At 35.1% G+C, this 26,060-nt stretch overlaps 3 protein-coding genes across 3 annotated transcripts; 1 reads left to right on the plus strand and 2 right to left on the minus strand.

Moving 5' to 3' along the window:
• Positions 1–350: 350 nt before the first annotated feature.
• Positions 351–1,954, minus strand: uxt (ubiquitously-expressed, prefoldin-like chaperone). Its single transcript, XM_058784248.1, has 6 exons — positions 1,644–1,954; positions 1,260–1,341; positions 1,026–1,093; positions 822–929; positions 655–718; positions 351–580 (listed from the first exon to the last, which is right to left on the minus strand). The coding sequence occupies exons 1-6, from the start codon at positions 1,724–1,726 to the stop codon at positions 518–520; spliced, it is 468 nt and encodes a 155-aa protein (XP_058640231.1). The 5' UTR covers positions 1,727–1,954; the 3' UTR covers positions 351–517.
• A 522-nt stretch (positions 1,955–2,476) lies between these two features.
• On the plus strand, positions 2,477–6,869 carry zgc:86609 (ER membrane protein complex subunit 3-like). The gene is made up of 8 exons (XM_058784247.1): positions 2,477–2,801; positions 3,522–3,579; positions 3,669–3,762; positions 3,844–3,948; positions 5,084–5,165; positions 5,249–5,328; positions 5,521–5,603; positions 6,171–6,869. The coding sequence occupies exons 1-8, from the start codon at positions 2,647–2,649 to the stop codon at positions 6,285–6,287; spliced, it is 774 nt and encodes a 257-aa protein (XP_058640230.1). The 5' UTR covers positions 2,477–2,646; the 3' UTR covers positions 6,288–6,869.
• Positions 6,870–7,010: 141 nt separating this feature from the next.
• Positions 7,011–22,982, minus strand: usp11 (ubiquitin specific peptidase 11). The gene is made up of 21 exons (XM_058784245.1): positions 22,772–22,982; positions 21,961–22,070; positions 21,065–21,195; positions 20,825–20,942; positions 19,592–19,737; positions 19,297–19,358; positions 17,731–17,827; positions 17,468–17,641; positions 16,934–17,092; positions 16,139–16,363; positions 15,716–15,799; positions 15,450–15,544; positions 14,772–14,978; positions 14,165–14,262; positions 13,242–13,709; positions 12,939–13,009; positions 11,861–11,973; positions 11,509–11,658; positions 10,769–10,884; positions 10,587–10,675; positions 7,011–9,366 (listed from the first exon to the last, which is right to left on the minus strand). Exons 1-21 carry the CDS (start codon positions 22,879–22,881, stop codon positions 9,202–9,204), a joined length of 2,988 nt encoding a protein of 995 aa, XP_058640228.1. The 5' UTR covers positions 22,882–22,982; the 3' UTR covers positions 7,011–9,201.
• Positions 22,983–26,060: the final 3,078 nt, after the last annotated feature.

Here is a 26,060-nt window from a genome sequence, read left to right on the forward strand (position 1 = left end):
TCACATTTTAGATATACATAAGGATTGGCTTCATAGTATATTTGTGGCTTGTTGAAATGGTAGAATTCTTATTTCTGTAAAAAGTCCTGTGTCTTATAAAAATGAACATTTATGAACTAGATAACACCAATGATTTCAATAGATTACGTATGACTTTCTTCATTTACAATAATACAATCTCAATACAATTAATAATTTGCTTGACATATCTAAAAAAGAGAAGCCTCTTACATATTCATTTTTCATATAGACTGTCAAATCTTATATGAAGAGGTTTATAAAGGTCATGTGTTAATGTACTGTGTGTACAGGGATAAAATTATTTAAAATGATCACATTGACACTGACAGTTGTACTGAAAATGTATTTATTCAGCAAACTTTTCAAAACAACAGTATAACCTGTTAAAAGGCAATGTTCCTCCGAACCTGACTGCCATAAATTTCACATTATTTGAAACAAACATTATAGTCATATGTGCAAATTTAATACACTGTGCTGTGACTGGTGAACTGTACTAAAACACCTCTCTCCTTCTGTCCTCTGGAAGATCTTTCAGACCTTGCAATTCCCTCAGTCCCTATCAAGATAGATTTTTTAAGCATCACAATAAACTGAAAAAAGGACAAGCAAGTAAATTGTAATGATTTGTACCTCCAAAACCATGCGGATGTTGGCCTTTATCTTTGCTGCATCTTTGGTAAGGACCTCCGTATACCTGAAATATTCAAATAATGATGAACATTTCAAGGTAAAAAATCAAAATGTAATACATTTCAAAACAATCAAAAACCAAAAGATAAAACCAAATGCTATCTTACTCTGTTAGCTGATTAGTCTTCTTTTCTATGAACTTCAAAGCCTCTGCATGTGTGAATTCAACAAAGAATCCATATCCAACTTCCACATATATTTTTGATGCATCAGGCCTAAAAAGGAATTAATCCTTTATGAGTGTGCCCTTTTTAAATGTTAGACAGCGGCATTGACGCACAGTTCACATACCTCAGACTAGCAATACTTACACATGAGCCTGCACATAGAAATTGCAGCCAAGGTCAACATCTGTTTTGAGTTCCTTGCTGTCAGTTTCCTAAAGATTAATAAAATACAGCAAAAGCAACATATTAAAATACACATCGACGATACAGAATGAGAGCAAGAAAACAACAGAGACAGGGAGTAACAAATGAAAATAGAGATAGGCAAGGTTACATAGCAAATAAATGAATGAATGAAAAAGGACAGAGATAAAATACCTGAATGCTTTTAATTGTGTTCTTCAGCTGAAGGTATTGTGCTATTTTCTCATACACAGTATCTCTTTGGTCCAATACTTTCCTGTCAGAGCACAGAGTTAAGATAGTAGTGAATAATTTTTATCCATCTATATTTTTAATCTATTTTAAATCATTTTATATATAGAGAGAGAGAGAGATTTACTTATACATATATAACATACACATTATCATGTAAAATGGGTATTTATATGGAACCCAATGGCACTACAAATAATACCACGGTATTACGATAGTACATATTTAAAGAAATCACAGGATTTACCAAGGTACAAACATGTAAACACGATAATAGCATTATTGCAGATGTTACACTAAAACCGAATCTCGAGCGATGATACTTACTGTAAATCTCGTTTCAATACTTCGTTGATAAACGTCTCATACTGCAAGACTTTTTCATTAATACCAGGCGCCCCAGGAGTCATGATATGAGAAAAAAGATGGTTGCAGATAGACTATGATACAGCGATATTTATTTGAATCGTAGTCTGTTTCTAACATTAACGTGCATCAGAAATCGTCGCTGGGCAGATGCAGCGATAAAAAGCTTACAGCTGACAAATGAATTTGTTTTAATAGAAAATACTCGAAGCTAAACCTTCCTTCAACCTGTCACGTGGCTCTCCACTTGTTTACAAGATACACGGAAACGTCTTCCAAACCGGAAATTGCGTTAAACTAACTTTTTATTTTTTTAAAATATATATATATACATTTTTATATATAAATAAGACAAGTCTATCCGTTTAGTGAAAGAAAATAACAACATAATAAAACATAAATGCATATGTAAATATCTCACAGTTCAAAGTAGTGATGGGACGTGCGACTCTATCCTGCGAATCGGTTCTTTTAAACAATTCGTCTCAAAGAAAGAGTTAAAAACGTTTCTTTTACGATATGACGTTATCCTCGACATCCTCGCGTAGTTTATTATATGCTACAAACGTGTAATAAAACTAGTTATATGCACACATTACTACTTATTATTAAAACTATATCTATTTCGTTTACATGTGTTAAAACGGTCACGTTCAATAGAGACTCGGTTCAGTGGGGACTCGATGAGCGCACAGACCGATACAGTCCAGTTTGTGCATGAATCGACTCAACAGTTTCATTTAATATATTCGACTCAATAGAACGATTCGCTCACGAATCGGACCTCGCTACTAGTTCAAAGGTCAAAAAGCAGCTGTGCATATGGCGCGTGTTCATGCGGCAGTACTGTGTCGCTACTGTCGCGTAAAAGTGCAGTAGTTTTACCATAGTTTGATGTTTCATCGTGGTGTAATTCAAGTATTAAAATAAACTTTAAAAGTGTCAGATAGTTTTGGTGTATTAAATGGCAGGTCCAGAGCTGCTGCTAGACTCCAGTATTCGCCTGTGGGTTGTTTTGCCCATAGTCTTCATCACATTCTTCGTCGGAGTTCTGCGGCATTACGTTACTCAACTAATTCATAATGAGAAGAAAGTGGATCTGCAGCAGGTGTCTGACAGGTGAGATGACTGATACAAACAGGTGTTTAACCATAAACATCTTATCAAACTCACAACATATAGATTACTGTAATTCTAAAAAAAAAAAAAAAAATTATATTCAATAATTAATTTTAATAAAAATAATAATTAACCTAAAATAATACCTGTATTTATAAAGTTGTCTCCTTGGCAGAATATTTATGAATGAAATGTCGTCTATAAAATGTTGTTTAGTTATATTAATACTATATTTTGCTAAAAATGTATTATTGGCTTAAATTTAAAAATGTTGTCAAAGTTTTTTTTTTTTTTTTTGGCAAAATTAAAAGTTTTGATTGCTGAGTAAATAATTATATGGTCAGTATTGAACATTATTGGTTAGAATAGAAATACTGTATGCAAATATGTATTCTGGATATCAGGGAATAAACGGGTATAATTAATTATGCAAAATCCATGGGAATTAAAAAGGAGACATTTCCTAAATTCACAAATATGATCAAAAGATCTTTTTTAATTTGTCCCAATTACAAAATATGGAAATACAACAAATCTGTTTCATTTCTTGCAAATATATTAAATCCTAGGCAAGTTTGAATTATTTAGAGCTTCAGGAAACATTTTGTGGAAAGAATGTTTTATAATCTCATTGGAACTGTTGCAGTTTATACATAATCATTGCAAATTATTTTGTGAAAACGTATACATTTATCCGTTTTAATTCATTTTAAATCACAGCCAGGTGTTGCTGCGCAGCCGCATCCTGAGAGAAAATGGAAAATATCTTCCCAAACAGGTATTAAGTACTTTATGAAAAACAGTTCCCAGCATATGGAATCCATTTACTTGTTTGTGTCGGTGATCAATAATGCTGTCCCATTTCAGTCATTTGCCATGCGAAAACACTATTTCAACAACCCTGAGACTGGATTCTTCAAGAAGGTCAAAAGAAAGGTGATACCCAAAAACCCCATGACCGGTAAGAGCAAATTTAACATCCTAAAATGAGAAGAAATTACCTACTCTGCTTCATCATAACATCTTGCATCACCCGTCCCAGACACCAGCATGTTGACGGACATGATGAAAGGGAACCTGACCAATGTGCTGCCAATGATTCTGATTGGAGGATGGATCAACTGGGCCTTTTCTGGGTTTGTCACAAGTAAGAGCTTTTGTTATTTGTCAGAATTAAAGGAATAGTTCACCCAAAAATGAGGAATTGCTGAAAATGTACTCACCAACAGGCCAAGATGTAGAGGAGTTTGTTTCTTCATGGGAACAGATGTGGAGAAATTTAGCATTACATCACTTGCTCACCAATGGATCTTCTAATGGGTGCCGTCAGAATGAGAGCTGATAAAAACATTACAATAATCCACACCACTCCAGTCCATCAATTAGTAATGTCTTGTGACAAAGCTTTGTGTTTGTAAGAAACTTCCTACGGTGAAGAAAATCCAAGCTCACTTTGGAAAGTGATATTATGGATAGAGAACTTATTTTAGCTGAAAGCGATGATTTAAAGATAAAACATCTTAATGATGAATTTGTTTCTTGTAAACACAGCTTTTTGCTTCACAAGACTAGAGATTACGGTGATGTTTTTATCAGCTGTTTGGACTTTCATTCTGACGGCACCCATTCACTGCAGAGGATCCATTGGTGAGCTAGTGATTTAATGCTAAATGTCTCCCAAATCTGTTCTGATGAAGAAACAAACTCCTCTACATCAGGGTGAGTAAATGTTGAGCAAATTTAGTTTTTTTGGGTGAGCAACTCCCTTAAAACTATAAAAAAGGATCTAGTGAGCATGTGTGAATGTGGTTCTCTTTCTAAAACAGTCATTTGTAAGTGTGATTAAATTAAGGTGTGTAGGAAGCATCTGAAATGTGAAGGGAGACATTCTAAACCTTAACAGCCGGCTCATGAATTTTAATTGGGTGATGTAACGTTTGGCCAGTACATTCATAACTCATTTTCTGAAAGGCAGACGTTGGTAAGTGGGTTCTAACCATTGTAGGATTACCACATTTGTTCAGTCCACTGCTGATGCAAGTTGTTGGCGGTGGCTTCTGTTCTCTCTTAAAGGAGCTACATTCTCGGCTTTTTCTCGGCGTTACCAATCAAAAATATAATGACTATTTGAGGATGACTAGAAAATGTCTAAAAGTTGTAGTGGATGCTGTTAATCTGATTAAATCTCAAGTGAACGTTATTTGGAAAAAAAAGTAAGCTTGTAAGAGTTTAACTGAATTGTTACAAAAGTCAGTTTTTTGTGCTGCTCGTTTCTCCTTCAGCTAAAGTTCCGTTTCCTCTGACTCTGAGATTCAAGCCCATGTTACAGAGAGGAATTGAGCTGATCTCTCTAGACGCATCCTGGTACAGTATTCATGTGTGATGTGTTTTATTTGTTGCCAGAAGCTGAAAACTGTGAATAAAATCTGAATTTGTTGCTCGTATAGGGTCAGTTCAGCATCATGGTATTTTCTCAATGTGTTTGGGCTCAGAAGCATGTACACTCTCATACTTGGACAAGACAATGGTTGGTTGTTTTTGTTTCTGATATTAAGACCTTTTTATGACTTCAGTATAGTTATATAATTCAATGAATATTAAATTAATATACAATTATCTAATGTTGTATTGTATTAAATGCTATATTAAAAAAGTCATTTTAACTGTGAAATTGAGATGACTTTCTCAGCTATTTAAACTAAAAGGTGTTTATTTTCAGCTGCAGATCAATCAAGGATTATGCAGGATCAAATGACGGGAGCCGCTATGGCGATGCCTCCTGATCCTAATAAAGCATTCAAGGTGAGTAGAACATCATTTGCATAAATTAAATCATTTGTATGTGATGTAAATCATTCTCATTATATGAATTTATTCTGGGACAAACATGCACGTCTGAAAAAAACCAACAAAAAAAACATGCCAGCAGTTATTTGTGTTTAATTTTTTTGGGGAGTTCAGTGTTTACAGCCCCAGCGGACAGACTGATTCATGCAATAGCAGCGCCGATGTGGAAACGTGGTTGTTTTAATTTCATAACCTAATCATCTTAGGATAATTGTGAAACTTTAAACGTTGCCATTTTGAAGCTCACATAATCACAGAACTATTGAAACATTATATTTCTTGAGGAATGCAGATTGTGTTGGGTGCAGTAAGTCATTTCAGTCCTCAAACAAAAATAATGATATACTTGGAGAGAGAGATGATGTGGTCATCATTTACCCACTCTCATGTTGTTGTTGTAAACCCGTATGGCTTTCTTACTCCTGCCGAACACAAAAGGAGATGTTTAGCAGAATGTTCACACTCTTCTCAGATGTGTAAAGCTCTGCAATGCTCTACACGTATTCTTTACCATTGTTTCAGAGCGAGTGGGAAGCTCTGGAGATTGTGGAGCACAAATGGGCCCTTGAGAATGTAGAAGAGGAACTCATGTGTCAGGATCTGAACTTCCGAGGACTCTTTAGCCAAGAACTACAGTAAAAACAGCCCTGTTCTGACGACTGTCTGATTGCAAATCACCAGTGCTGTTAAGATGGTTTAATTCACAAGCTGATGTAATTCTTAACATGATTCAAATGTTGGTACTCATAGACTGCAGTGATCGTGATAGCGGTTAGTTTGAATGTCCTGCAAAGCATCTACAATATGTCTGACATGTTTTTGTGAACTGTGAGCGTTGCACATGAACATTTAATTTGTTGTAAGCACAGAATAGATCGAAATTTTATTCATTTTTGCCAGAGGTGTTAATATACAGAATTTCTCAAGTCTTAATAGTGTATTTATGTGTGAAGCGATGCCTTGAAAATATATTTTTGGGTTAGTTGTTTCTAAAGTGTTCTTAAAATGTCAGTTTGGTTTTCATCTTTGATTACACGGTCTCTATCCGGCAGATTTTCTCTAGCATGGTTTGTAATTACAACAAGTTCTTTATTTACAAGCCATTATTTCAGTCAGAGTTATTATAACAGCAAATTGAATGTAAAACAGATACTATTTTGGTCACTGAACAAGAGATATTTAATAAACATCATATGGAACCCTAAGGTGAGGAGGAAATCAGTTTGTGCTTGTGTCTTTGATTGAATCAGACGAGAGGAAATGGTTGGTTAGTCTAACGTTTGTCAATCACACAGAGGTGAGTCAAATGTTTAACACTTACACAACTCCACGTTTCAGATTGAAAATACTACATACTCAATATTCAAAACTCCAAAGCTTTTATTTGATAACTTATAATGTTTAATTTCTATACAAAAAAAATGCTCCCACAATGCAAAATGCTTTAGAAATTGGTGTAGCATTGACAGAAATAGACTTTCTCAAACCAATTGAATTGCTGAAATATTTCAGTTATTTACAGCGGACCATCTGATGGATTTCACTGAAATAATACAACCATGATCGCAGGTCACACAGTAGCTCTGATAAATATCTGATTGTAATATTATAAACCATGCTGCATTTAAGAAATTAGGCTGTACTGTATGTGGCTTTCTGCAGCTGTTGATTCCAGTACTAGTCTATTATTTTAGAAATAAATGCTAGAATGAAGCCATTTAATTGCTGTAAAATAGTAAAAACTTAAGCTCTTTTTAAACGGATCATTGCATTCATTAAACCTTGTACAAAATGGAAGACTGTAGATGAGAAATAAATGAGCTAAATCATTTGAGGAACGTCCATTTGTAAAGCAGACTACAAGAAGATTCACACCAGTTCTTCGTCACAAGTTCGTAAATCTCACAAATCCAGTTAAGAACATATGGGGTCACTTTTAATTTACAAATACTATCATGATGTTTTTACTAACAATTGTCATGAAAATGCTTTTTAATAAAAATATAATTTCATATTGCTTCCTTGGTTTTTGATATCTGTTCTGGACAGGTTTTGTGAGATTCAGCTGTTATTATCATATTAAAACATACTGAAGGTGTTAAGTGCTCCTCTGACATATAGTGATATATTTATATAAATCTCATAGGACAGTGCGATAAACTGCGTCCATTAAAATCTGAGAATTGATGCAATTAAGCAGTCACTTAACGGGAAGTGCAAATGAAAAGGCATTTTCTATAAGATCTTTACGCAGTGGGCCAAATGAATTAGAACACCGTGAGCAGCTGAGAAATGTTAATATGCAGTCAGTACAAACCAAGGGAATGCATTTCCCATTGCCAAAGGAGCTACACCTCCTTTTATTCAGAGGTAAAACAATATAAATGGAAGCCAAATGGGTCCAATCTAGCCTCGACTTTATAGTCAGCATTTATTCATATCAAAAGTTGTGTATACAATTATATATTCAATCTATAATTAACAAAATAAAATGAAAGCTCCCACATTCCCAGCATCTGATCCAAATGATCAAATACAACATTACCATACAAAAATACTGTACAGAGGTGCCTTAAAAATCATCACGTAAAGAGCTCTATCCAGAAAGCACTTTGCTGAAATATTCTCATTGCTCCAAAGAGTTCGTTATAAATTGCACGCAATTAGTCAAAAAAGAATGTAATATTTAAATCTTGCTGTGCATTTCTTTTCAATTAAGATAAAAAAAGCAAATTCTGGCTGGAAAACAGGCCTCCGTTTGTGTCCCGCAACAGAGTGGCTTTTCCCAGACCTCACGACAGACGGGAAAAAAAATATATATCACAAGAATGAAAATAAAAATGGAAGATCTTTAGAAGCCGCTCTTTTGAATTACAATCTCTCACTCCACTAGCAATTACGAAAATAAATAGTTCACGAGTGAGTGGACAGAAAGCTATATCTCATTTACCTCCACCTATTTCTCCACCCACACCTTTTTACAAGATCTCAGAAATCTGAAGCAGGATTTCTGAACATGACATCCCTGATATGAGAAACCCTAACGGTCCCTGCTCAAAGCGCCCATGATGAATGTCACTGCTTGAAACAATGAGATGGAATAAACTGATTCATGCTGCTAAACAGTGCAGCTGAAGGTTGTACGTTCAGATCAAACATCACCACTGTGGACAGCAGCTGTGCTAGCTCAGAAAAGCAAGCTTAGGAAAAAATAAAGAACACGTCGGTGATGATGAACTGCGGCGCAAACCTCATTCTCCGAATTCTCATCAAATCAGTGCGCGATCTCTGAATCCGCCGCTACCAGCCTAACCTGTTTCCTTGAGTTCGTAATACAGAAAGAAAGAAAGAAAAAAACATAAATCTACATTCCCACCCCATGATGCTCGTGTGCACCAGCCTGAGAGAAGTGCCCCTGCCTCGCACTTCCTGTCGGAGTCAGAGCAGAGGCGGAGGTTCAAGTTTCTGTTGATTAAGATGATCAATAGTATGCGAGAAAAGATAAGAGTAAGAAAGAATGAAGTGGAACGTGTAAAAGACATAAGGACAGAAATCAGTCTGTCTCCATGCTGACACAGGAACAGGCTCCATCCATGCCATCGTGGGTCTGGGATGAGACGTGGTTCTCGGGCTGGCTAGAGGAGGGGACGGGTGGAGGGACGGTGGGCTGGCGGATCTTGTCTTGGCGCTGGTAGAACAGGAGGTAGGCGGCACTAGTCTACAGGAATGGAGGGAGAGAGAAAGTTTCAGTGACTATTGACTGTCAAACTTGTTGTATTTACAATACTAATCAAAAATTTGGGTTTGGCAAGATTTTTTTTTTTTTAATGTTTTTGAAAAGTATGTTATGCTCACCAAGGCTGCATTTATTTGATCAAAAATTCAGTAAAATAGTAATATTATGAAATATTATTACAATTTAAAATTTCTTTTCAAATATATTTTAAAAAAAAATGTGTATCAGATGTCATTTGTGCCAACTGCAGTTAGAATTTTAAATGCTGAGACAATGAATATTAATAATATGTATGCACAGATATATGTACATGTGGGAATGTACATATGTGTATGCTAAAATGAAATGTTGAGTCAATTGTATTGTATGGTATTTTATTCTATCTTACCTTTTAGAGTTGTTGTGTAAGTGTCTTTTATTGTATTGGTCTTGTTATAATGTGTTGTAAAGCCAAAGACATATTTCCACTTGTGGACAATAACGGAAAGTAAAGTAAAATGTAATTTATTCTTGTGATACAAAGCTGAATTTTCAGCATCATTACTCCAGTCTTCAGTGTCACATGACCCTTCAGAAATCATTCTAATATGCATTCTATCTGCAGCTCAGAAACATTTCTTATTATTATGAATGTTGAAAACACTTCATATTTTTGTGGAAACATTTTTTTAGGATTTTTTGATGAATAGAAAGTTCAAAAGAACAGTTCTGTAACAATCAATTTAATGCATCCTTGCTGAATTGTCTTGAAAAAAAACCCCAACATACTGACCCCATAGTGTGCTTATTAAATTGTTTGGTTTGTTTAGATGCACTTTTCTAAATCTCCTTAAGCACTATATAGTAAACTTATGAATTGTATTTTCAATGATATTATTATTTTCAATTATATTATTATTAGTCAACTACCAAATTGAGCCACCATGAGCTTATGTAGAATAAAACAACTCTCGTCCATTCATATGACAATTTCTTGTGAACATCATTTTAAACAGATTAGTCTTTTTTGACTCATGTGGCCAAGTCATTTCAGAGGCTGAGAAAGTTATTGTATTTTGAAGAAAAACAAACATTTCATTTTAGAAGAGCGTGCACCGATGAGTCATGCACAGCAAGACCAAAGAAATTTAATAAAAAACATGAAGGGTCTATTTTGATTTCATGTTGATGAAGCAAACCACAGAAAGGTGCATTAATCTCACCACTATTTGTTCCTCCCTTGCATAGGTCACCTTGCTGTCGTCAAAGTAATACCACTGACCGTTGTCCTTGTTCCGGGCATAACTAGTATCTAGAAAGGAAAAAATGTTTGTGCAATGTTATTGTCACTAATCAAAATAGCATGGCATGCTGTTTAATGAAGGCTAAGAAGACTGATGCATACAGTGTCCATCTCGGAGTCCGCCGTAGTGGTTCGACACAGAGATCAGGTCATATCTACAGGGAGGTTCAGTACTGTTCACTGTCTTCTTTAGGAGGAAACCTGAGAAGTCCAGATCCCTGCAGTCAGAGAATGAGAGCTGCTTTTCACCAGAGCAATAACAACATATGAACCACATGAAAATAAATAGTCTAAGTATCAACCACTGAAAGAAAAAAATATAAAAGGTTGCTCATTAATTAAATCTTGTAAGGATCAAAAATAAATAAATAAACCAAAGCATTTATAATTGCACACTACCATTCAAAAGTTTGGGTCAGTAAGATTTTTTTTTTCTTTTTTGAAAGACATTACTAATTTTATTCAGCAAGGACACAATAAACTGATAAAAAAAATTACAGTAAAGATTTATAACATTATAAAAGACGTCTTTTCAAATAATTTGTTATATCTAATTTTCCATTTATTAAAAATTATTGAAAAAATGTATCATGGTTTCCACAAAAATAGCACAACCGTTTTCAATAATAATCAGAAATGTATCTTAAGCAGCAAATCGGCATATTAGAATTACTGAAGGATCATGTGACACTGAAGACTGGGGTAATGATGCTGAAAATTCAGCTTTGCATCACACACACATTACATTTTACAAAATATTCAAATAGAAAATTGTTACCAACCCAAATTTTTGAACACTAGTGTATGTATGTCTTAATCTCACAAACAGTACTTCATCTTACCGCAGGGGGAACTCCACGATGGTATCCAGTTTCTCTCGAGAGTATTTTGTGTAGGAGAAGCGCTTTAAATGGATGATAAGAACCTCAGGCAAAGACCACAGATCCAATTTCTTAGTGGCAAGCTGATGCTTTTTACACGTTGGACAATACCTACAGACCACATAAACACAGAGATACATGGGCGGATTAAGCAATCCAGTTCTTTAAATACATCACTAGAAATTATGAAACGGATGGTTATGACTCTAAATTATGCAACAAACACCACAAAAGGTTTCTCTTTCTTCATGCTCATGAAGGATAGACTGGAATAAAAGGATAGAATCTGTAATAGCTCCAAGTAGTAGATTACCAGGGGTTTTCCTCTTCCAGTGTCTCTACCGTGGTAAAGAGCTCTATACATTCCTGCAGCTGCACTGTGGTTTGCTGGTGAGGGACATCCATGCTCTGATGCTTTATATATTTCTGCATAAACATAAAAAACACATTTGCAACAGAAATGCCGCAGTTTGCATAGCTCAAATATTTAGGTTCTCTAACAAAGTTAAAGAAATAAATGCATTTTGATATTTATTTAATTAAAACATCAAATTAATACTGCATTTATGTTTTGCATATTCAAATCACTGTGATAGCAGACCAGTGGTTCCTGACTGGTGAGCACAAGTATTATTTTTTTTTCCATTTTAAGCATGTGTGTTTATATTTATGTACATAATAAACTCTGGTGCTGTGTTGGGTTGAGAACCACCGTTTTCGACAAATAAATTGACAGTGCTGGTTTAAAACACTTAATATTTAGTAATATTATTGATTTTAATGCACGGACACTATCGGATGAGAACAAAACTTTAACTGAATTAAGCCAAATAATGAAAACATTGTCTTTTGTAGAGTTGCTGTAAAGCTGAACTGAATTAGTTTCATAATTAATGAATTAGGCAACAGTGATACTGTTATTTAACAACTGAACTGACTCGAGCTGCAGAGAGACACCGCCTTCTGTAGAGCTTCTTGTAGTTAAATTTAACTTTTTTCACAATTGAGCAGCTTTACACCGTTATTGAACTGAATCAACACTGAACTGACCACAGGTGAATAATGACACTATTGTCTGTCTTTATAGAAATGCTTTACCGCAGAATTTGCATATCATCAATTCTGTCATTTTCCTGTGCATTACTGCGAAGTTGCTTTGAAACAATCTGCATTGTATAAAGCTCTACATAAGTAAAGGTGAGCTAAATTGACTGCAGTGACGCATACAGACGCATCGCTGCATTAGGAGTAATGCTTTAAAATGAGCATGACACAAAATTTCTAATGGAATAGACTGGATTGAGCCTTTTATGAGAGGTTACATTCATTTCCTAGTGCAACAACAGACGAAAAGCATTTTGAAGGATCAAAGAGTTCATTAGCAATCTTACCTCGGCTTCATTCTCATTGTAGTACTTCTTCTTCATGTCAGGGTCCCAGTCGATGGCGATGTACGGCTGAGCTAAACAGAAACAGTGAGTCATTCCATTAAGAACAGGAACATTTATAATGATGAACAATCCGAGTTAAAAGATACCATGACTATGAAAAGATGGGAATTGAGCAGCCGGAGATATAAAAGACATGCAATCTCAATTTGTCATGACCCTCGCAATGCGCACATGACCCTGAAGTTGTACAAAAGCATCAGAAGAGTCTGTAACAAATTGAGTTTCTCATTAGTATGTACTCACAGCTGAAAGAGAAGCCGCCGTCCGCCTCTCCCATCCCTCGCTCCGTGGTGCCATTAGAGTTCACCGCCTGAATGGTAAAGAGGGCTTTTTTCTGCCTCTCAGTGTAGCGCCGTCTTCCTGGAAGCCTCTTGTTTGCCTGAGCACAAGATGCGGCCTGCTCTTCTTCTTCCTCATCCTCATCTTCATCCTCTTCCTCCTTTCCTAAAGGTTCCGCGCCCGCACTTTGGTCCCCGTCAGTGGCGTCTTGGGAGTTGGTGTCAGTACTGCCGCATGCTGATTGGCCCTCCTCGGTACTGCTGCCCCGGTCCGGTTCGCTGCTCGACTCCTCCTCCTCAGCTCTCTCCTCCCCCTCGCTGCTCGGGCTGGCTTCTGATTGGCAGTTGTTCTGCTCTTCTGCCTGGCCGCTTTCTTGAGTCTCTTCCACTTTCTTGGATGGCCCTGCCTCCTCAGAGTCTTCCTCGCCCTCATCTGTTCAAAAATGAATCATTGTTTGTACACAAAATGCTTGGGGTCATTTAAAAGAAGTCTCTTATACTCATCAAAACTGCATTTATTTGATCAAAAATACAGTGAAATAACAGTAATATTGTGAAAAAATAAAACTTTAAATATATCTAAAATGTAATTTATTCCTGTGAATTTTCAGCATCATTACTCCAGACTTCAGTGTCAAATTATCCTTCAGAAATCATTCTAATATGCTGATTTGCTGTTCAAGAAACATTTCTTAAGAAACATTAAAACAGTTATTGTGCTGCTTAGTATTTTTGTGGAAACAGTGGCTTTTTTATTTTTTGATGAATAGAAAATGAAAAAGAACAGCATTTATTTGAAATAGAAATATTTTATAACATTATAAATGACTTTACCGTCACTTTTAATGAATTTAATACATCCTTGCAGAATAAAAAACAAAGTCATACCATCACTAACGCCATTGGTCTGAGCCTTGTACAACTCTTCCTCTTCTTCTTCCTCCTCCTCTACTTCTTCTGAAGGGTCTAAGGGACGGACATATCGCCTGTGCAGGGACAGAATTATGACACATATGACTGGCAACCCAACTCTAGCTTTTAAAGAAAAACAGATCACAACATCTTTGAAGTAAAAATGCACAATAACACCATATGATCACAGAAGTTAAAAGAAGCAGTTAGTTACCAGATTTATACAAAAAAAACTTATAATTGAATGCATCTACTGGCAGTAAAATATGCACAAATTATTCTAATAATCAATACAATGCAGTTAAAAAATGCATAAATAAAGGAAAAATACAAAGAGTCTGTATTCTGTGTAATTAATGAATTTTGATTCCAGGACTAATGGCATACATAGCTGGTAACAATTTTACAACCTTATTAATATTAATATTTTTGTTTTATTGTAGAAATAATGTCATAATGGTCAATGTATGCGTTTTCCTTTTATAACAAAACCACATAAAATGTAAACATATTAAAAACTAAACGATCCGGGTATTTAATGAAAACTAGCTTGTGACAAACATACATGACTGATTCGACTTACGCCAGTCTTTTCAGGAGGAGCTGGTAGAGATCTTCCCGTGTGCACTGGGCGCGTGGCACAGACATCAGCAGCGGGTGACCGAACAGGGAGGTGCCATAGCTGTTGCTTCCCGAGCCGTAATCTCTGTAATGGGAGCGTTCACGCATATAGATGGCCATAACAACCTCCTCACCCTCCTGATCCACACAGCCACTGCTCAGCTGATACCTGCGTCAACACACCACAAAACACATTTAGATTGTCTCAAGATGCAGCTTTGATACATATTATTTTAGTTTTCTTTCCTTAAAACAGGAATTTAATGCATTATGAATTATATTTTGAAAATAAACTGCATTATATGAAATGAAATCAAAAAATCTTAAAGGCTTGGAAAAGTCAGACGCTAACAACAACTGAAAAAAGAATAAGTATATATAATTTTACATAAATATGTATCATATTACGAATTATATTTTGAAAGGAAATAAAAAAAATCTTTAAAGCTAAAGGCTTGGAAAAGTCAGACACTAACATCAATTTTTTTTAAAAAGGAAAAAAATATACAAATCGATTTTTTTTTATAAATATATCGATTTTTCTGTTTTAAAAAAACTTAATGAACCAGGCTTAATAAAAACTGTACATTTGGCATGTCTGTACGATTAAAGTGGTTTACTCAGATTAGTTCTATCTTACACAAATATATCATCCCGGTCCAATATACAGCTTAAGGATTCGTCAGCCTGGTAAATCCTATAGAAGCGGTGATTGAAAACATCAGCCACAGCCATCTGTGAAGAGCACATCAATTATTAGCCCAGAACAAATATAACATTTGTCAGTAGTAAATCAAACTTAAAATGGACACAGGATCATAGCATTAACCAAACCAAGATTATAGCCATAAGCAATTTGTAAACACAATTTGCCAGTGTTTCAGTGGTTAAAATGCTTGTTCGAACCTGGCTGGGAGGGACGCCTGTTGTCTGAGAGAGGGCGGTGCACAAGTCAATCACCTGGCCAGCTTTAGGTACAATCAGACGATACTGCAGAGGGAAGACAGACACGCTCATCAGTCATCAAGACGAACAAAACTCACAGTAAAGCAGTGGTTTTACTGAATCCTTACTAAACTCTGTTCAACAGATCTGTCAGACTACTTTGCCCTAAGCAAAACTGGTTCTGATGACATCACACACCACCAGCTGTCTTCCTGTTTACAAACCCGCAGTGCTACATCATTCACATCTGCCAAACTCATAGCATGGGCTCACTCATAATGAGCATGTCTGTCGTGCTGCACATATGCCACTTTTCCTGCCAAAATTGACTGAGCATTATGGTATTTTGCTGGGGGTTTTTTCAGCATATGACATAATACAAACCTGGGTGGGTTTGGCCGTGGGATCCAGCGATACATAGAACACCTCCATGACTCTCTCCTTACTAACAGGTAAGGGCACGCTCAAGTAGCAGAAGGGGTCGAAGGTCACAGAGACCTTGTTGCATTCGGGACACACCAGCGTCGACTTAAACAATCCGTGGAATGTGTCGACGATGACTGAATCGTTCCGCCGCAAATGGTTGCGCCATGCTTCCTCAGCAACTTCCTGCAATACATAAATACCAATCAAAAGTCTGGGGTTCAGTACATTTTTTTTAATTAATACTTTTATTCAGCAATGATGTGTTAAATTGATAAAGAGTGATAAGTCTAAAATATTGTTACAAAATGTTTTTATTTTGGACAAATGCTGATTTAAAAAAAAAAAAAACTTTTTAATCATCAAACAATCCTGAAAAAACTATCACAAAATTTTGCACAGTAAAAAATAACAAAATAGAATGGAATTGTATTACAAAATTAATAATAATGACTAATTAACCATTGAAATGTAATTATAATTATTCTAATTATATAAATAACAAAAATTCTAATTATGAAATAATAAAAATTAATTATTCCATAAAATAAAATAATTAAAAATAAGCATGCTTCACTAAGTGTCACAAAAAATGAATTACTTTTATTTTCACATTTTCTCAGTTTGGTTGTAAACAAGAGTGACAACAGCATTTAATAAATTAACTATCGATAAAGTGTTATGTGCCACTGATAAATATGGCATGACATTACAAGAGTTATTCTTCGTGTACAATAGTGTGTGTGTAAAAAGCACCTGGTCAGGTCTGCCATCAGCATCTCTGAGTTCAATATACTCCTTCTTTTTGACCCGGTTGAGGTCTTCATGTAGACCGTCCAACAGGAAAGACAGCAGCTCCTGAGAGTCGTGTTGCTGGTAGCCCAGAAACTGTGACGCAAAGTGGCCGACCTTAGTCTGCAAAGACATACACAAACAACGTTGCTTAATTTCTGTACTATTAATGGAGCAAAAATAAAAATAAACAATCATAATTACAGTGTTTACAGCCTATAAATGACTTACACTGATCAAAAGTGACCACAAAGAAATAAGACACGAATACTGTAATCATAGCTGTTTCTTCATATTAAGTTATTTTATTAAGCCTTCATTGATATGAAAGCAGAGAGAGGACAGGTAATGATAAAAAGAAAAGGGGAAATGCTATTATGAATTAGAATGGGAGCCAGATTTGAAAATGGACCAATTGATTTCAGCTCCACTGGTGTTTGCAAACAGGTTTTGCTCTAAAAAAATGGTAATGCAGAGTGATCACTACAATTACATTACCTTAAATACCCGAGGAACCACAGAATAGTGCCTGCCTGACCACATCTGTTTGATGACATCTGCGTAGGCTTCTGCAATTTCACCCTTCATGCCCAGAGGGTTGGTGAAGTTCAGCTCCTCCAGATACGAGTTCCTCAGGAAGTACTCAGTCAGTGGTGGCGTGTTACTCAGACACTGTGGAAAAAAAAATGCACAATTCACTTTAAGAAAAGCCATTTGTAAAAGTTATGTGACTGAGTGTTCAGCAATCCATGACCTCTGACCTGTAAAGCTGAGTTCATGAAGCAGGTGTTGCCTAGGTTTGTGAGGCCACACACTCCAGGAGGCCCTCGATACGAGTCCTCATCAGCAGAGTTCCGCCTAGAGACACAAAATGACATATAAATTCCAAATAACCAATAAAAGTGACGTTTCAGAGCTCAGTGAGCTGCCCATCTAAACAGCATTTTTGGCTAAGACACTTACAGTGGCCAAACAGGCTGGTTAGGTAGGTAGCTTGGTAGGTTTTAATTCTTTTTGAGGTTAATCTTATAATGCTAGTAAAGCTTTTTTGTAGTACAACCAGTTATAATTTATATTCATACGAATATTTTCCATTCTCTCTTTGACAGTTAAAATAAAATGAGCCATTTAGGGATAGGTTACCATTAAGAATTCAGTGTAAACTGCATCTGTTCTATTTTTGAGCACTTTTGCAGACCATTCTTTTCAACCATACAATCCATGACTATAAAATATATTAATGTAAACGATAATATTGGCCAGCATGCATACAGTACAGTCACGTATAGCAATATACACTATATACACTACAGACTTTCACTGCGTTATTATATCGTCACCAAAAAAGTAAACTGTATATGTAATTGTAACTATATTACAAAACAAAATATAACTACATTATCATCTACCTCTATATATACAGTTGTAAATATAAGTACATCCAAACTCATCTGCATACATACAATACACGCAATACAATACATGTAATGTGATGCATACTATACAGCATACTATAAGATTATCCCTACTACTTGCTTTTATTGTCGCAAAATGTAAACAACAAAATCGCCTATCCCTAATCTGCTAAATGCGACTATAAGACATTATGATATTAATATAATATATACATCAACATCATGATATTCTGTAATGCTGCTTTGAAATAATGTGCATTCAAAAAGCACTATATGAATAAATTTGTCTTAACTATAATACAATGCTTTATGCCACTGTAAAAGACCATCACATCATAAGGTTGTGGAAGTGCAGATCAAGTCATTTTGCAGTCATGGTTCAATAAATGGTCTTTTGATCTTGGAAGGAACTCTGAGTTGAAACATTCATAGTGCATTAAGCTTTTTAATTCCAAAAAATCATATAACATTTGATTCCTCATGATATGACCACTTAAAACATGGTCCATTTTTAAAAAAAATTGATTTGTATGGGGCAAAATCTTCTTTATAACCTACTATAATGGTTTATTGGACTCTGGCAATAATATGGTCCCAGGTAAATAATATGGTCCCAGTTATTTTCAAAATGAATAATGCTTTCTACCAGCCGCAAGACTTCAAAGAACTTCAAAGTTCACATGATTTCAAAGTTAATTTGTGCTACACTGATCACATTTGGCTTGCCATTTACTGAGGATAAAAGCGTTTAACCTACTGCATCTAGCTACAGATGTAAATGAATGGGGCTGATGATACATATATGGATGTTTGAGTGATTTGTGCTTTAGACAGGCATCTTTCCATTTCCTAAACCAAAACCGAAACTTGCATTAGTGCACGAGAGAAGGAAGCTGGTGTCTTTAAACTCACATGATCTGAGGCCTGGATGTGGGCCACGTACCATCCGCATTCCTGATCTCCATAATCACTGTCTGCAGAGTGAGCAGAGCATGTTAGGACACAGCACACACACACACACACACACACACACAAACAGGGTGGCCCATGACAGAGCATTCATTTACTGGTAGCAAAGTTTGTCTATATGACAAACCTGCCAGGTGAGGTTGTGGGCAGTGCTTATTACAGTAAATGTCACCAAATGGTTACATAACATAACAGATGATCAGAGTTTAGGAGTGTAAATGGAAGGTGTGTATTTTACCATGCCGGAGCTGAGGCAGGCGTCAAGGACAGTCATGTTAAGGTTGCGTAGCCTCTCTGAGCTCGTATCCGTACTCCTCATCCACAGTCGGCTCTCAGCGGTCTCTGACACATTAAAATGCTGCCGTATATTTTGATGTATAGCGTCTATCAAACACAAATACACATGTGAGATTTACATACATACACACATGCACGCAATCAGAGATCTGCAGCTCAGATACACCAGGCTGCCAATATCCTGAGGGGTTTCACACATCTGTCTATAAAACATAATTACATGTCAAAAATAAAATAGATCTGCAAGAACAACATTCTGTAAATTAAGTGGCGATCCAGAGTTTTAGCTAAACCTTTGATGTGCCAAAGAAGACATTTAGTTTATTTTAATTTAAGTATAGTGCAAGACATTTAGTATGCCTGTTTATCAAGCATAATTTAATGCTTATGGCTAGCAGAAATTGTAATATATTGATGTAACTGTCATCTAACTTAAAAGACATAACACACTTCATAACATACACTACTGTTCATGAGTTTGAGGTCGGTATGATTTTTTTCTTTTTATTCATTTCAAAGAAATGAATGCTTTTATTTTCATTGTTATTAATTTAGTTTTTTTATATATTAATAATTCATCAATGTAAAACATTGTTACGAATGTAAAAAATACGAATGTACATTTCCAAAGTCAGCAGCAAATCCGCATATTAGAGCTATTTTTGAAGGATTATGTGACATTGAGCATCACAGGAATAAATTACTTTTTAAAACTATTTTAATAATATTATTTATTATTAAAATAAAAATATTTTAATAATATTTCACAATATTACTGTTTTATTAGTGTGTTTTTGATTCAATAAATGCAGCTTTGAACAACATAATAGACTTCTTTCAAAACTTTTACTGACCCTAAACTTTTGAACGGTAGTGCATTCCATGAATTTGTATAGCAAACTGGACATATACATCATTAGAGGATCTAAACATCACAAATTAAGCTTAGTACAAAGTATGCAAACTTCAAAGATACATAGTTTACAGTGTAGCTGGAAAGTGGACTGAATTTATTTTTACTTGTTATTTCGGAAGCATTCATTAAAACAGAAGCCCTAGTCCCGATATTCATTGCAGTGATTTTACATGCAGAAATCACAGTGAGATTGTATCTTTAATCAGACATTTTTGAGTGCCCGAATACTTTTTCCATCCATTAACAGCCTGTACTCACGTATCTTGTCTGCTCGACTGAAGCACGCAGATATAGTACTCTCCATGTTGCTAGAAAGACAGAGGTAGATCTCCACAGGGTATACCTCTACTTTAACAGTGCTGGGAAGATCAACAACCTGCAAAGAGAAAGAAGATGATTTCACATCATCCTCAATTAATGACAAACATTGCCTATTTCGAACTCAAAATCTCATTGAATTTTAATAGAAAGAAAAGTCAACAGTCTGGTTAACACTACCTTTCTCTCCAAAGGAGGTTGATCGTCCATCATGTCATACCATGACAAAAGTTTATGCCAGGCTTCTGCAGGGACCAGAACAAAGTCCTCATTCTCCGACAGCCTCTCTTTCAGATGATAGGAATCCAGATCTACAGAAAGCATGCAAAGTATTTCAAAACATCTTCTACCTCCAAAATTATTAAAGGAATGATTCACCCAAAAATGAGCATTTTCTGAAAATTCTCTCACCCTCAGGCCGTTCAAGATGTAGATGAGTTTGTTTCTTCATCAGAAAAGATTTGGAGAAATGTAGCATTACATAACTTGCTCACCAATGGATCCTCTGCAGTGAATGGTGCCGTCAGAATGAGATTCCAAACAACTGATAAAAACATCACAATAATCCACATGGCTCCAGTGCATCAATAGAAGAAGCAAATTCATCATTATGTTATTTTTAACTTTAAACTTCCAGCTAAAATACAAGTCCTCTATACAATAACATCGAAGCATTACTGTGGACTCATATTCTGGCCAGAAGATGCCTTAATGATGGATTTGTTTCTTACAAACATGCGTCTTTTAACTTCACAAAATGTTAATTGGTGGACTGGATTTGTGTGAATTACTTGTGGATTATTGTGATGTTTCTATCAGCTGTTTGGACTCTCATTCTGACGGCACCCATTCACTGCAGAAGATCCGTTTTTGAGTGAGTGACATAATACTAAATTTCTCTAAATCTGTTTCGATGCAGAAACAAACTTAATCTTGGATGGCTTGAGGGTGAGTAACTTTTCAGCAGTTTTATTTTTTAAGTGAACTACTACTTTAAGGGAACAGATCGGCAGAGAATGAGACATTAAATGCTTCATGGGATCTTGTGTGTAACATCAAAGAATAGCAGCACTTACCTTCATAGAGCTCATTGTTATCAATTTTCCCGGGATAGGAGGAGGAATTTTGGTCCCCGGCATGTACGTACTCTTTCCACTGATCATACCATCTTTTGTCCAACAAATACCTGCAATACAGATACATGCAACTGTCACATTCAACACTGATTGGTTGTGTCAGTCCTGCATCATTTAATGAGCTTTAGGACAAATCTGTTTAATGTAAACTGTAAAGGGCGCCAGTGTCAGACATGGATTAAGACACCAAACACTTGTCATTTGCCTTTAGGGACGAGAAGGAATTACAGCAAGATCTGCCTTTCCTGTCCAAGGAACAAACACAAACCGAAAGTAACTTTCCCATAACAGACTGGCACACCTTCTAGAGATGGAAGTGAAACTTAAAACAAGTGCATTAAAGACTTAGACACCATAAAAACTAGGTCATGTGCACATTTGCTAATGAAAATGAAAAGAAATGAAAGCGTTTAAAGTGGGTAGAGTTGATGATGTTGGAATCTGGTAAGACAAGCAACCTGTCAAACCTTAATGATGCCAAGGAAGCTGTTAACCAGGAAACCCGATCTATTAGGCCTGAAAACTGACCTGTATGTTAGTTTCCTTCTTTTATTTGATATCTGAAACATTTAATTCTCAATCACATTGGCATGGCTGCTACTAAAGCTGAAGAACCTGAAGACCCTCAAACCGCACAAACTCCAGAGCGGTATCAGTTTTACAGAGTTCTGTCAGGGATTTATCTGTGTTGTAGTTGTTGTTGTTTATTGAATGTTTGTTTGTTTGTTATTAAGGCTGAAGTTTCTCTCACCAGCTGTCTCCGGCCCGTAGCTGCTGCTGGTTCAGGTTGTCGATCTCCCGCCACTGGGTCTCTAGTCCCGGAGGCTCCGTGGCCGAACCGGTGCTGCAGTTCGCAGCCATAATCACTCATAAAATCCGAAAAGCGCCGTTAAAGCCGCATAGACACACCGGAATGTTTTGACGCAGGAAGTAGGAAGCGGTTAGAATGACAACTTCCGGAGCTTTGGCGGAACTCCAGGCGTGGCGTACGACTAAGAGGGCGTGTGTGATGGGAGAGAGTTTGTTTCTATCCTAATTTGTTAGATCAAATCTGCAAAATAAATCCAAAAAGATATGACCAATATCTTCCCACTTTAATAAAATGAATCCTAAACATTTCATTTTTTAAATTTAATTCTGCAATTTAATTCAGCAAAATGCGATTTTATTTATTTATCTATTTATTTATACTACGTGTATATATATATACTATTTATTTATAGATTCATTATTATGAATATATAAATACTGATTTATACATTAATTATTATTCCATTAATTAATTTAACTACTATTGCTGAAACGTTTAACTATTAAATGTAAAATGTCCCATAAATCAGCTAAAAGTGATGATGATGATTATTATTATTATTGTTGTTGTTGTATCAAGATCTATTTAGAATACTCCAATACACACACACACACACACACACACACACACACACACACACACACATATATATATATATATATAGTTATTTATGTATTTATTTTGCATTGATTAATATATATATATATATATATATATATATATATATATATATATATATTTGTTTTGTTTTTTGCAATTAATTATTATTCCATTAATTAATTTAACTATTAACTATTATTGTTGTAAAATGCTGAAAAATGGCCTCATAAATCAGCTAAAAGTGATGATGATGATGATGATTATTATTATTGTTGTTGTATCAAGATCTATTTAGAATACTCCAATACACACACACACACACACATATATATATATATATATATATATATATATAGTTATTTATGTATTTATTTTGCATTGATTAATATATATATATATATATATATATATATATTTGTTTTGTTTTTTTGCAATTAATTATTATTTAATTAATTAATTTAACTATTAACTATTATTGTTGTAAAATGCTGAAAAATGGCCTCATAAATCAGCTAAAAGTGATGATGATGATGATTATTATTATTATTATTGTTGTTGTTGTATCAAGATCTATTTAGAATACTCCAATACACACACACACACACACATATATATATATATATATATATATATATATATATATAGTTATTTATGTATTTATTTTGCATTGATTAATATATATATATATATATATATATATATATTTGTTTTGTTTTTTTGCAATTAATTATTATTTAATTAATTAATTTAACTATTAACTATTATTGTTGTAAAATGCTGAAAAATGGCCTCATAAATCAGCTAAAACTGATATATACCCAAATAGTACAGTATCACGTGAACCTTTAAAATGAACATTGAATTTGACAGCGAAAATTTACAGTGCTACATGTTATGCATTCAGATATTACTTATATAGATAAAAAAAAAAAAAAAAAAACATACAAATGACCTCATTCCTTCACTCTTGTTATCAGAGAATGGGTGTTACGTTACGCAAGTAACCTAAAGTTTTGGCTGTAGGACTATACATTTGGCACAAGGTGGCAGTGTTTGACAAAAATACACAGACACTAGTGACTCAAATCACTTAAATCACCCAGAAACTGATTTATTGATCAATAAAGGACGTTTTAACTAATCTGATTGATCTTGTAGCATAACATTTTGGTTGTCAGTGTTGGCAAAGTACTGTTCAAATTTGCCTTGGGACCAACAAGATTTTTTAATGTTCTTTCTTAAAAACAATGCAAATTAAAAAATAAGCTGACAAAGCTCCTGTTCTAGAGGCCACAGTGCTTGGAATTTGGTTCTTTTCTTCCTGAAGAAGGTGATGATTCTAAAGTGATAGGCAAAAATGGATGACTAGACAGGTACTTTTATGGCTTTGAGAACACACTTTCCCGGAGTCTCTTTTTTTAATACATTGAAAACATGTAATTTCAATTATTTTATTCTATTCCCTGGCACAAAAATTTCACAAGAACTTCTCGTGGCCCCTGAATCTTTAGGCTGGCAAATGTGTCATTGTCATAATTCCATATTTCTGACTGACGGCTGATGACTGATGTGTGAGCAGCTGATAATTTGGTGGTGAATGTTCACTCTGTCGAGCCTTTCAGTCTCTCTGTTGCAACCCTGTGTTTAGACTCCTATTGCCCTATCATCAGATGTCATCATTTCTTCACCTCCAGCACACACGTCTGTCATCTAGGTTTAGTGTTAAGGCATTCAGACTGTGAGTAAACTGTGCTGGCAATGGCCTAATGGTTCTTCTGGTGTCAACATATCATATGTTGTAAAAAAAAGAAAAAGCTCCACCATCTTTACCGGCCCATTATGTGTTTTTCACCTACATACTGTCACACATGATTTGAGCACTTATGTAAATAGGGACAGAATGATTCTCTTTAATGCACATTAATATTTATACCCAAGTAAAGTGGTTTGTGCATTGCATGTGACAACGCAATAGTAATGCTTGCAAAATACGAGAACTTGGACCATTATTGTGTTAGCATGCATTATAATAAGTGAATCTTTCTCTAGTGTTATGAGAAAAAAACTACATTGAGATCTGACTTGATATGCTTTCAAAAGAAGTTCACCCAAATAATCAAAAGTCACTCTTTTCCATGCAATTACAACGAATGGGAAGCTTTCAAGCTGCAAAAAGGATTCAAAAGCAACACAAAGGTATTAAGAAACATAAAAGTAGTGCATATGATTTGTGCATTAAATCTTCTGATTTTGTGCATCATTATGAGCTGTTACTAAAAAGAACTTGAGAGAACTGTATAAGTCTGATTCCTGAATGAATCATTAAGATTTCGTGAAATGGATCATTTGCATATGGATTCTCCTTGTATTTTCCATTTTGAAAAAAAAATAGCAGAATATGGGTTTAAAATAAAATGACTGTATGTAAATAATAATACAATGTTCATTTTGGGTAAACTATGCTTAAATCAAAGAGCCTGTGACTTAGCATATAAAAAACACATTATGAATGCTTAAAACAATGATATGAGCAAATAAAACATCAGGCCTTGATGTTATTAAAACATTTATTTTGTTCTCAGGCATGCGTAGAAAGCACACACGACCATATATATTTGATATATCTATT

Source organism: Onychostoma macrolepis, chromosome 08, assembly GCF_012432095.1.
Source record: "Onychostoma macrolepis isolate SWU-2019 chromosome 08, ASM1243209v1, whole genome shotgun sequence".
In the NCBI taxonomy this organism is placed as follows: Eukaryota; Metazoa; Chordata; class Actinopteri; order Cypriniformes; family Cyprinidae; genus Onychostoma; species Onychostoma macrolepis.

Bases quoted from the DNA above. Each gene is read 5' to 3' on its own strand.
- uxt (XM_058784248.1), bottom strand. From the start codon at position 1,726: ATGACTCCTGGGGCGCCTGGTATTAATGAAAAAGTCTTGCAGTATGAG. The intron at 1,342-1,643 runs GTAAGTATCATC...GTGCTCTGACAG, and splicing joins GTATTGAAACGAGATTTACA to GAAAGTATTGGACCAAAGAG. The intron at 719-821 runs GTAAGATAGCAT...TGAATATTTCAG, and splicing joins AAGACTAATCAGCTAACAGA to GTATACGGAGGTCCTTACCA.
- zgc:86609 (XM_058784247.1), top strand. From the start codon at position 2,647: ATGGCAGGTCCAGAGCTGCTGCTAGACTCCAGTATTCGCCTGTGGGTT. The intron at 5,329-5,520 runs GTTGGTTGTTTT...GTTTATTTTCAG, and splicing joins CATACTTGGACAAGACAATG to CTGCAGATCAATCAAGGATT. The intron at 5,604-6,170 runs GTGAGTAGAACA...CCATTGTTTCAG, and splicing joins ATCCTAATAAAGCATTCAAG to AGCGAGTGGGAAGCTCTGGA.
- usp11 (XM_058784245.1), bottom strand. From the start codon at position 22,881: ATGGCTGCGAACTGCAGCACCGGTTCGGCCACGGAGCCTCCGGGACTA. The intron at 11,974-12,938 runs GTAAGATTGCTA...ATGTTTATGCAG, and splicing joins ACAATGAGAATGAAGCCGAG to AAATATATAAAGCATCAGAG. The intron at 10,885-11,508 runs GTAAGATGAAGT...CTCTGACTGCAG, and splicing joins ATCGTGGAGTTCCCCCTGCG to GGATCTGGACTTCTCAGGTT.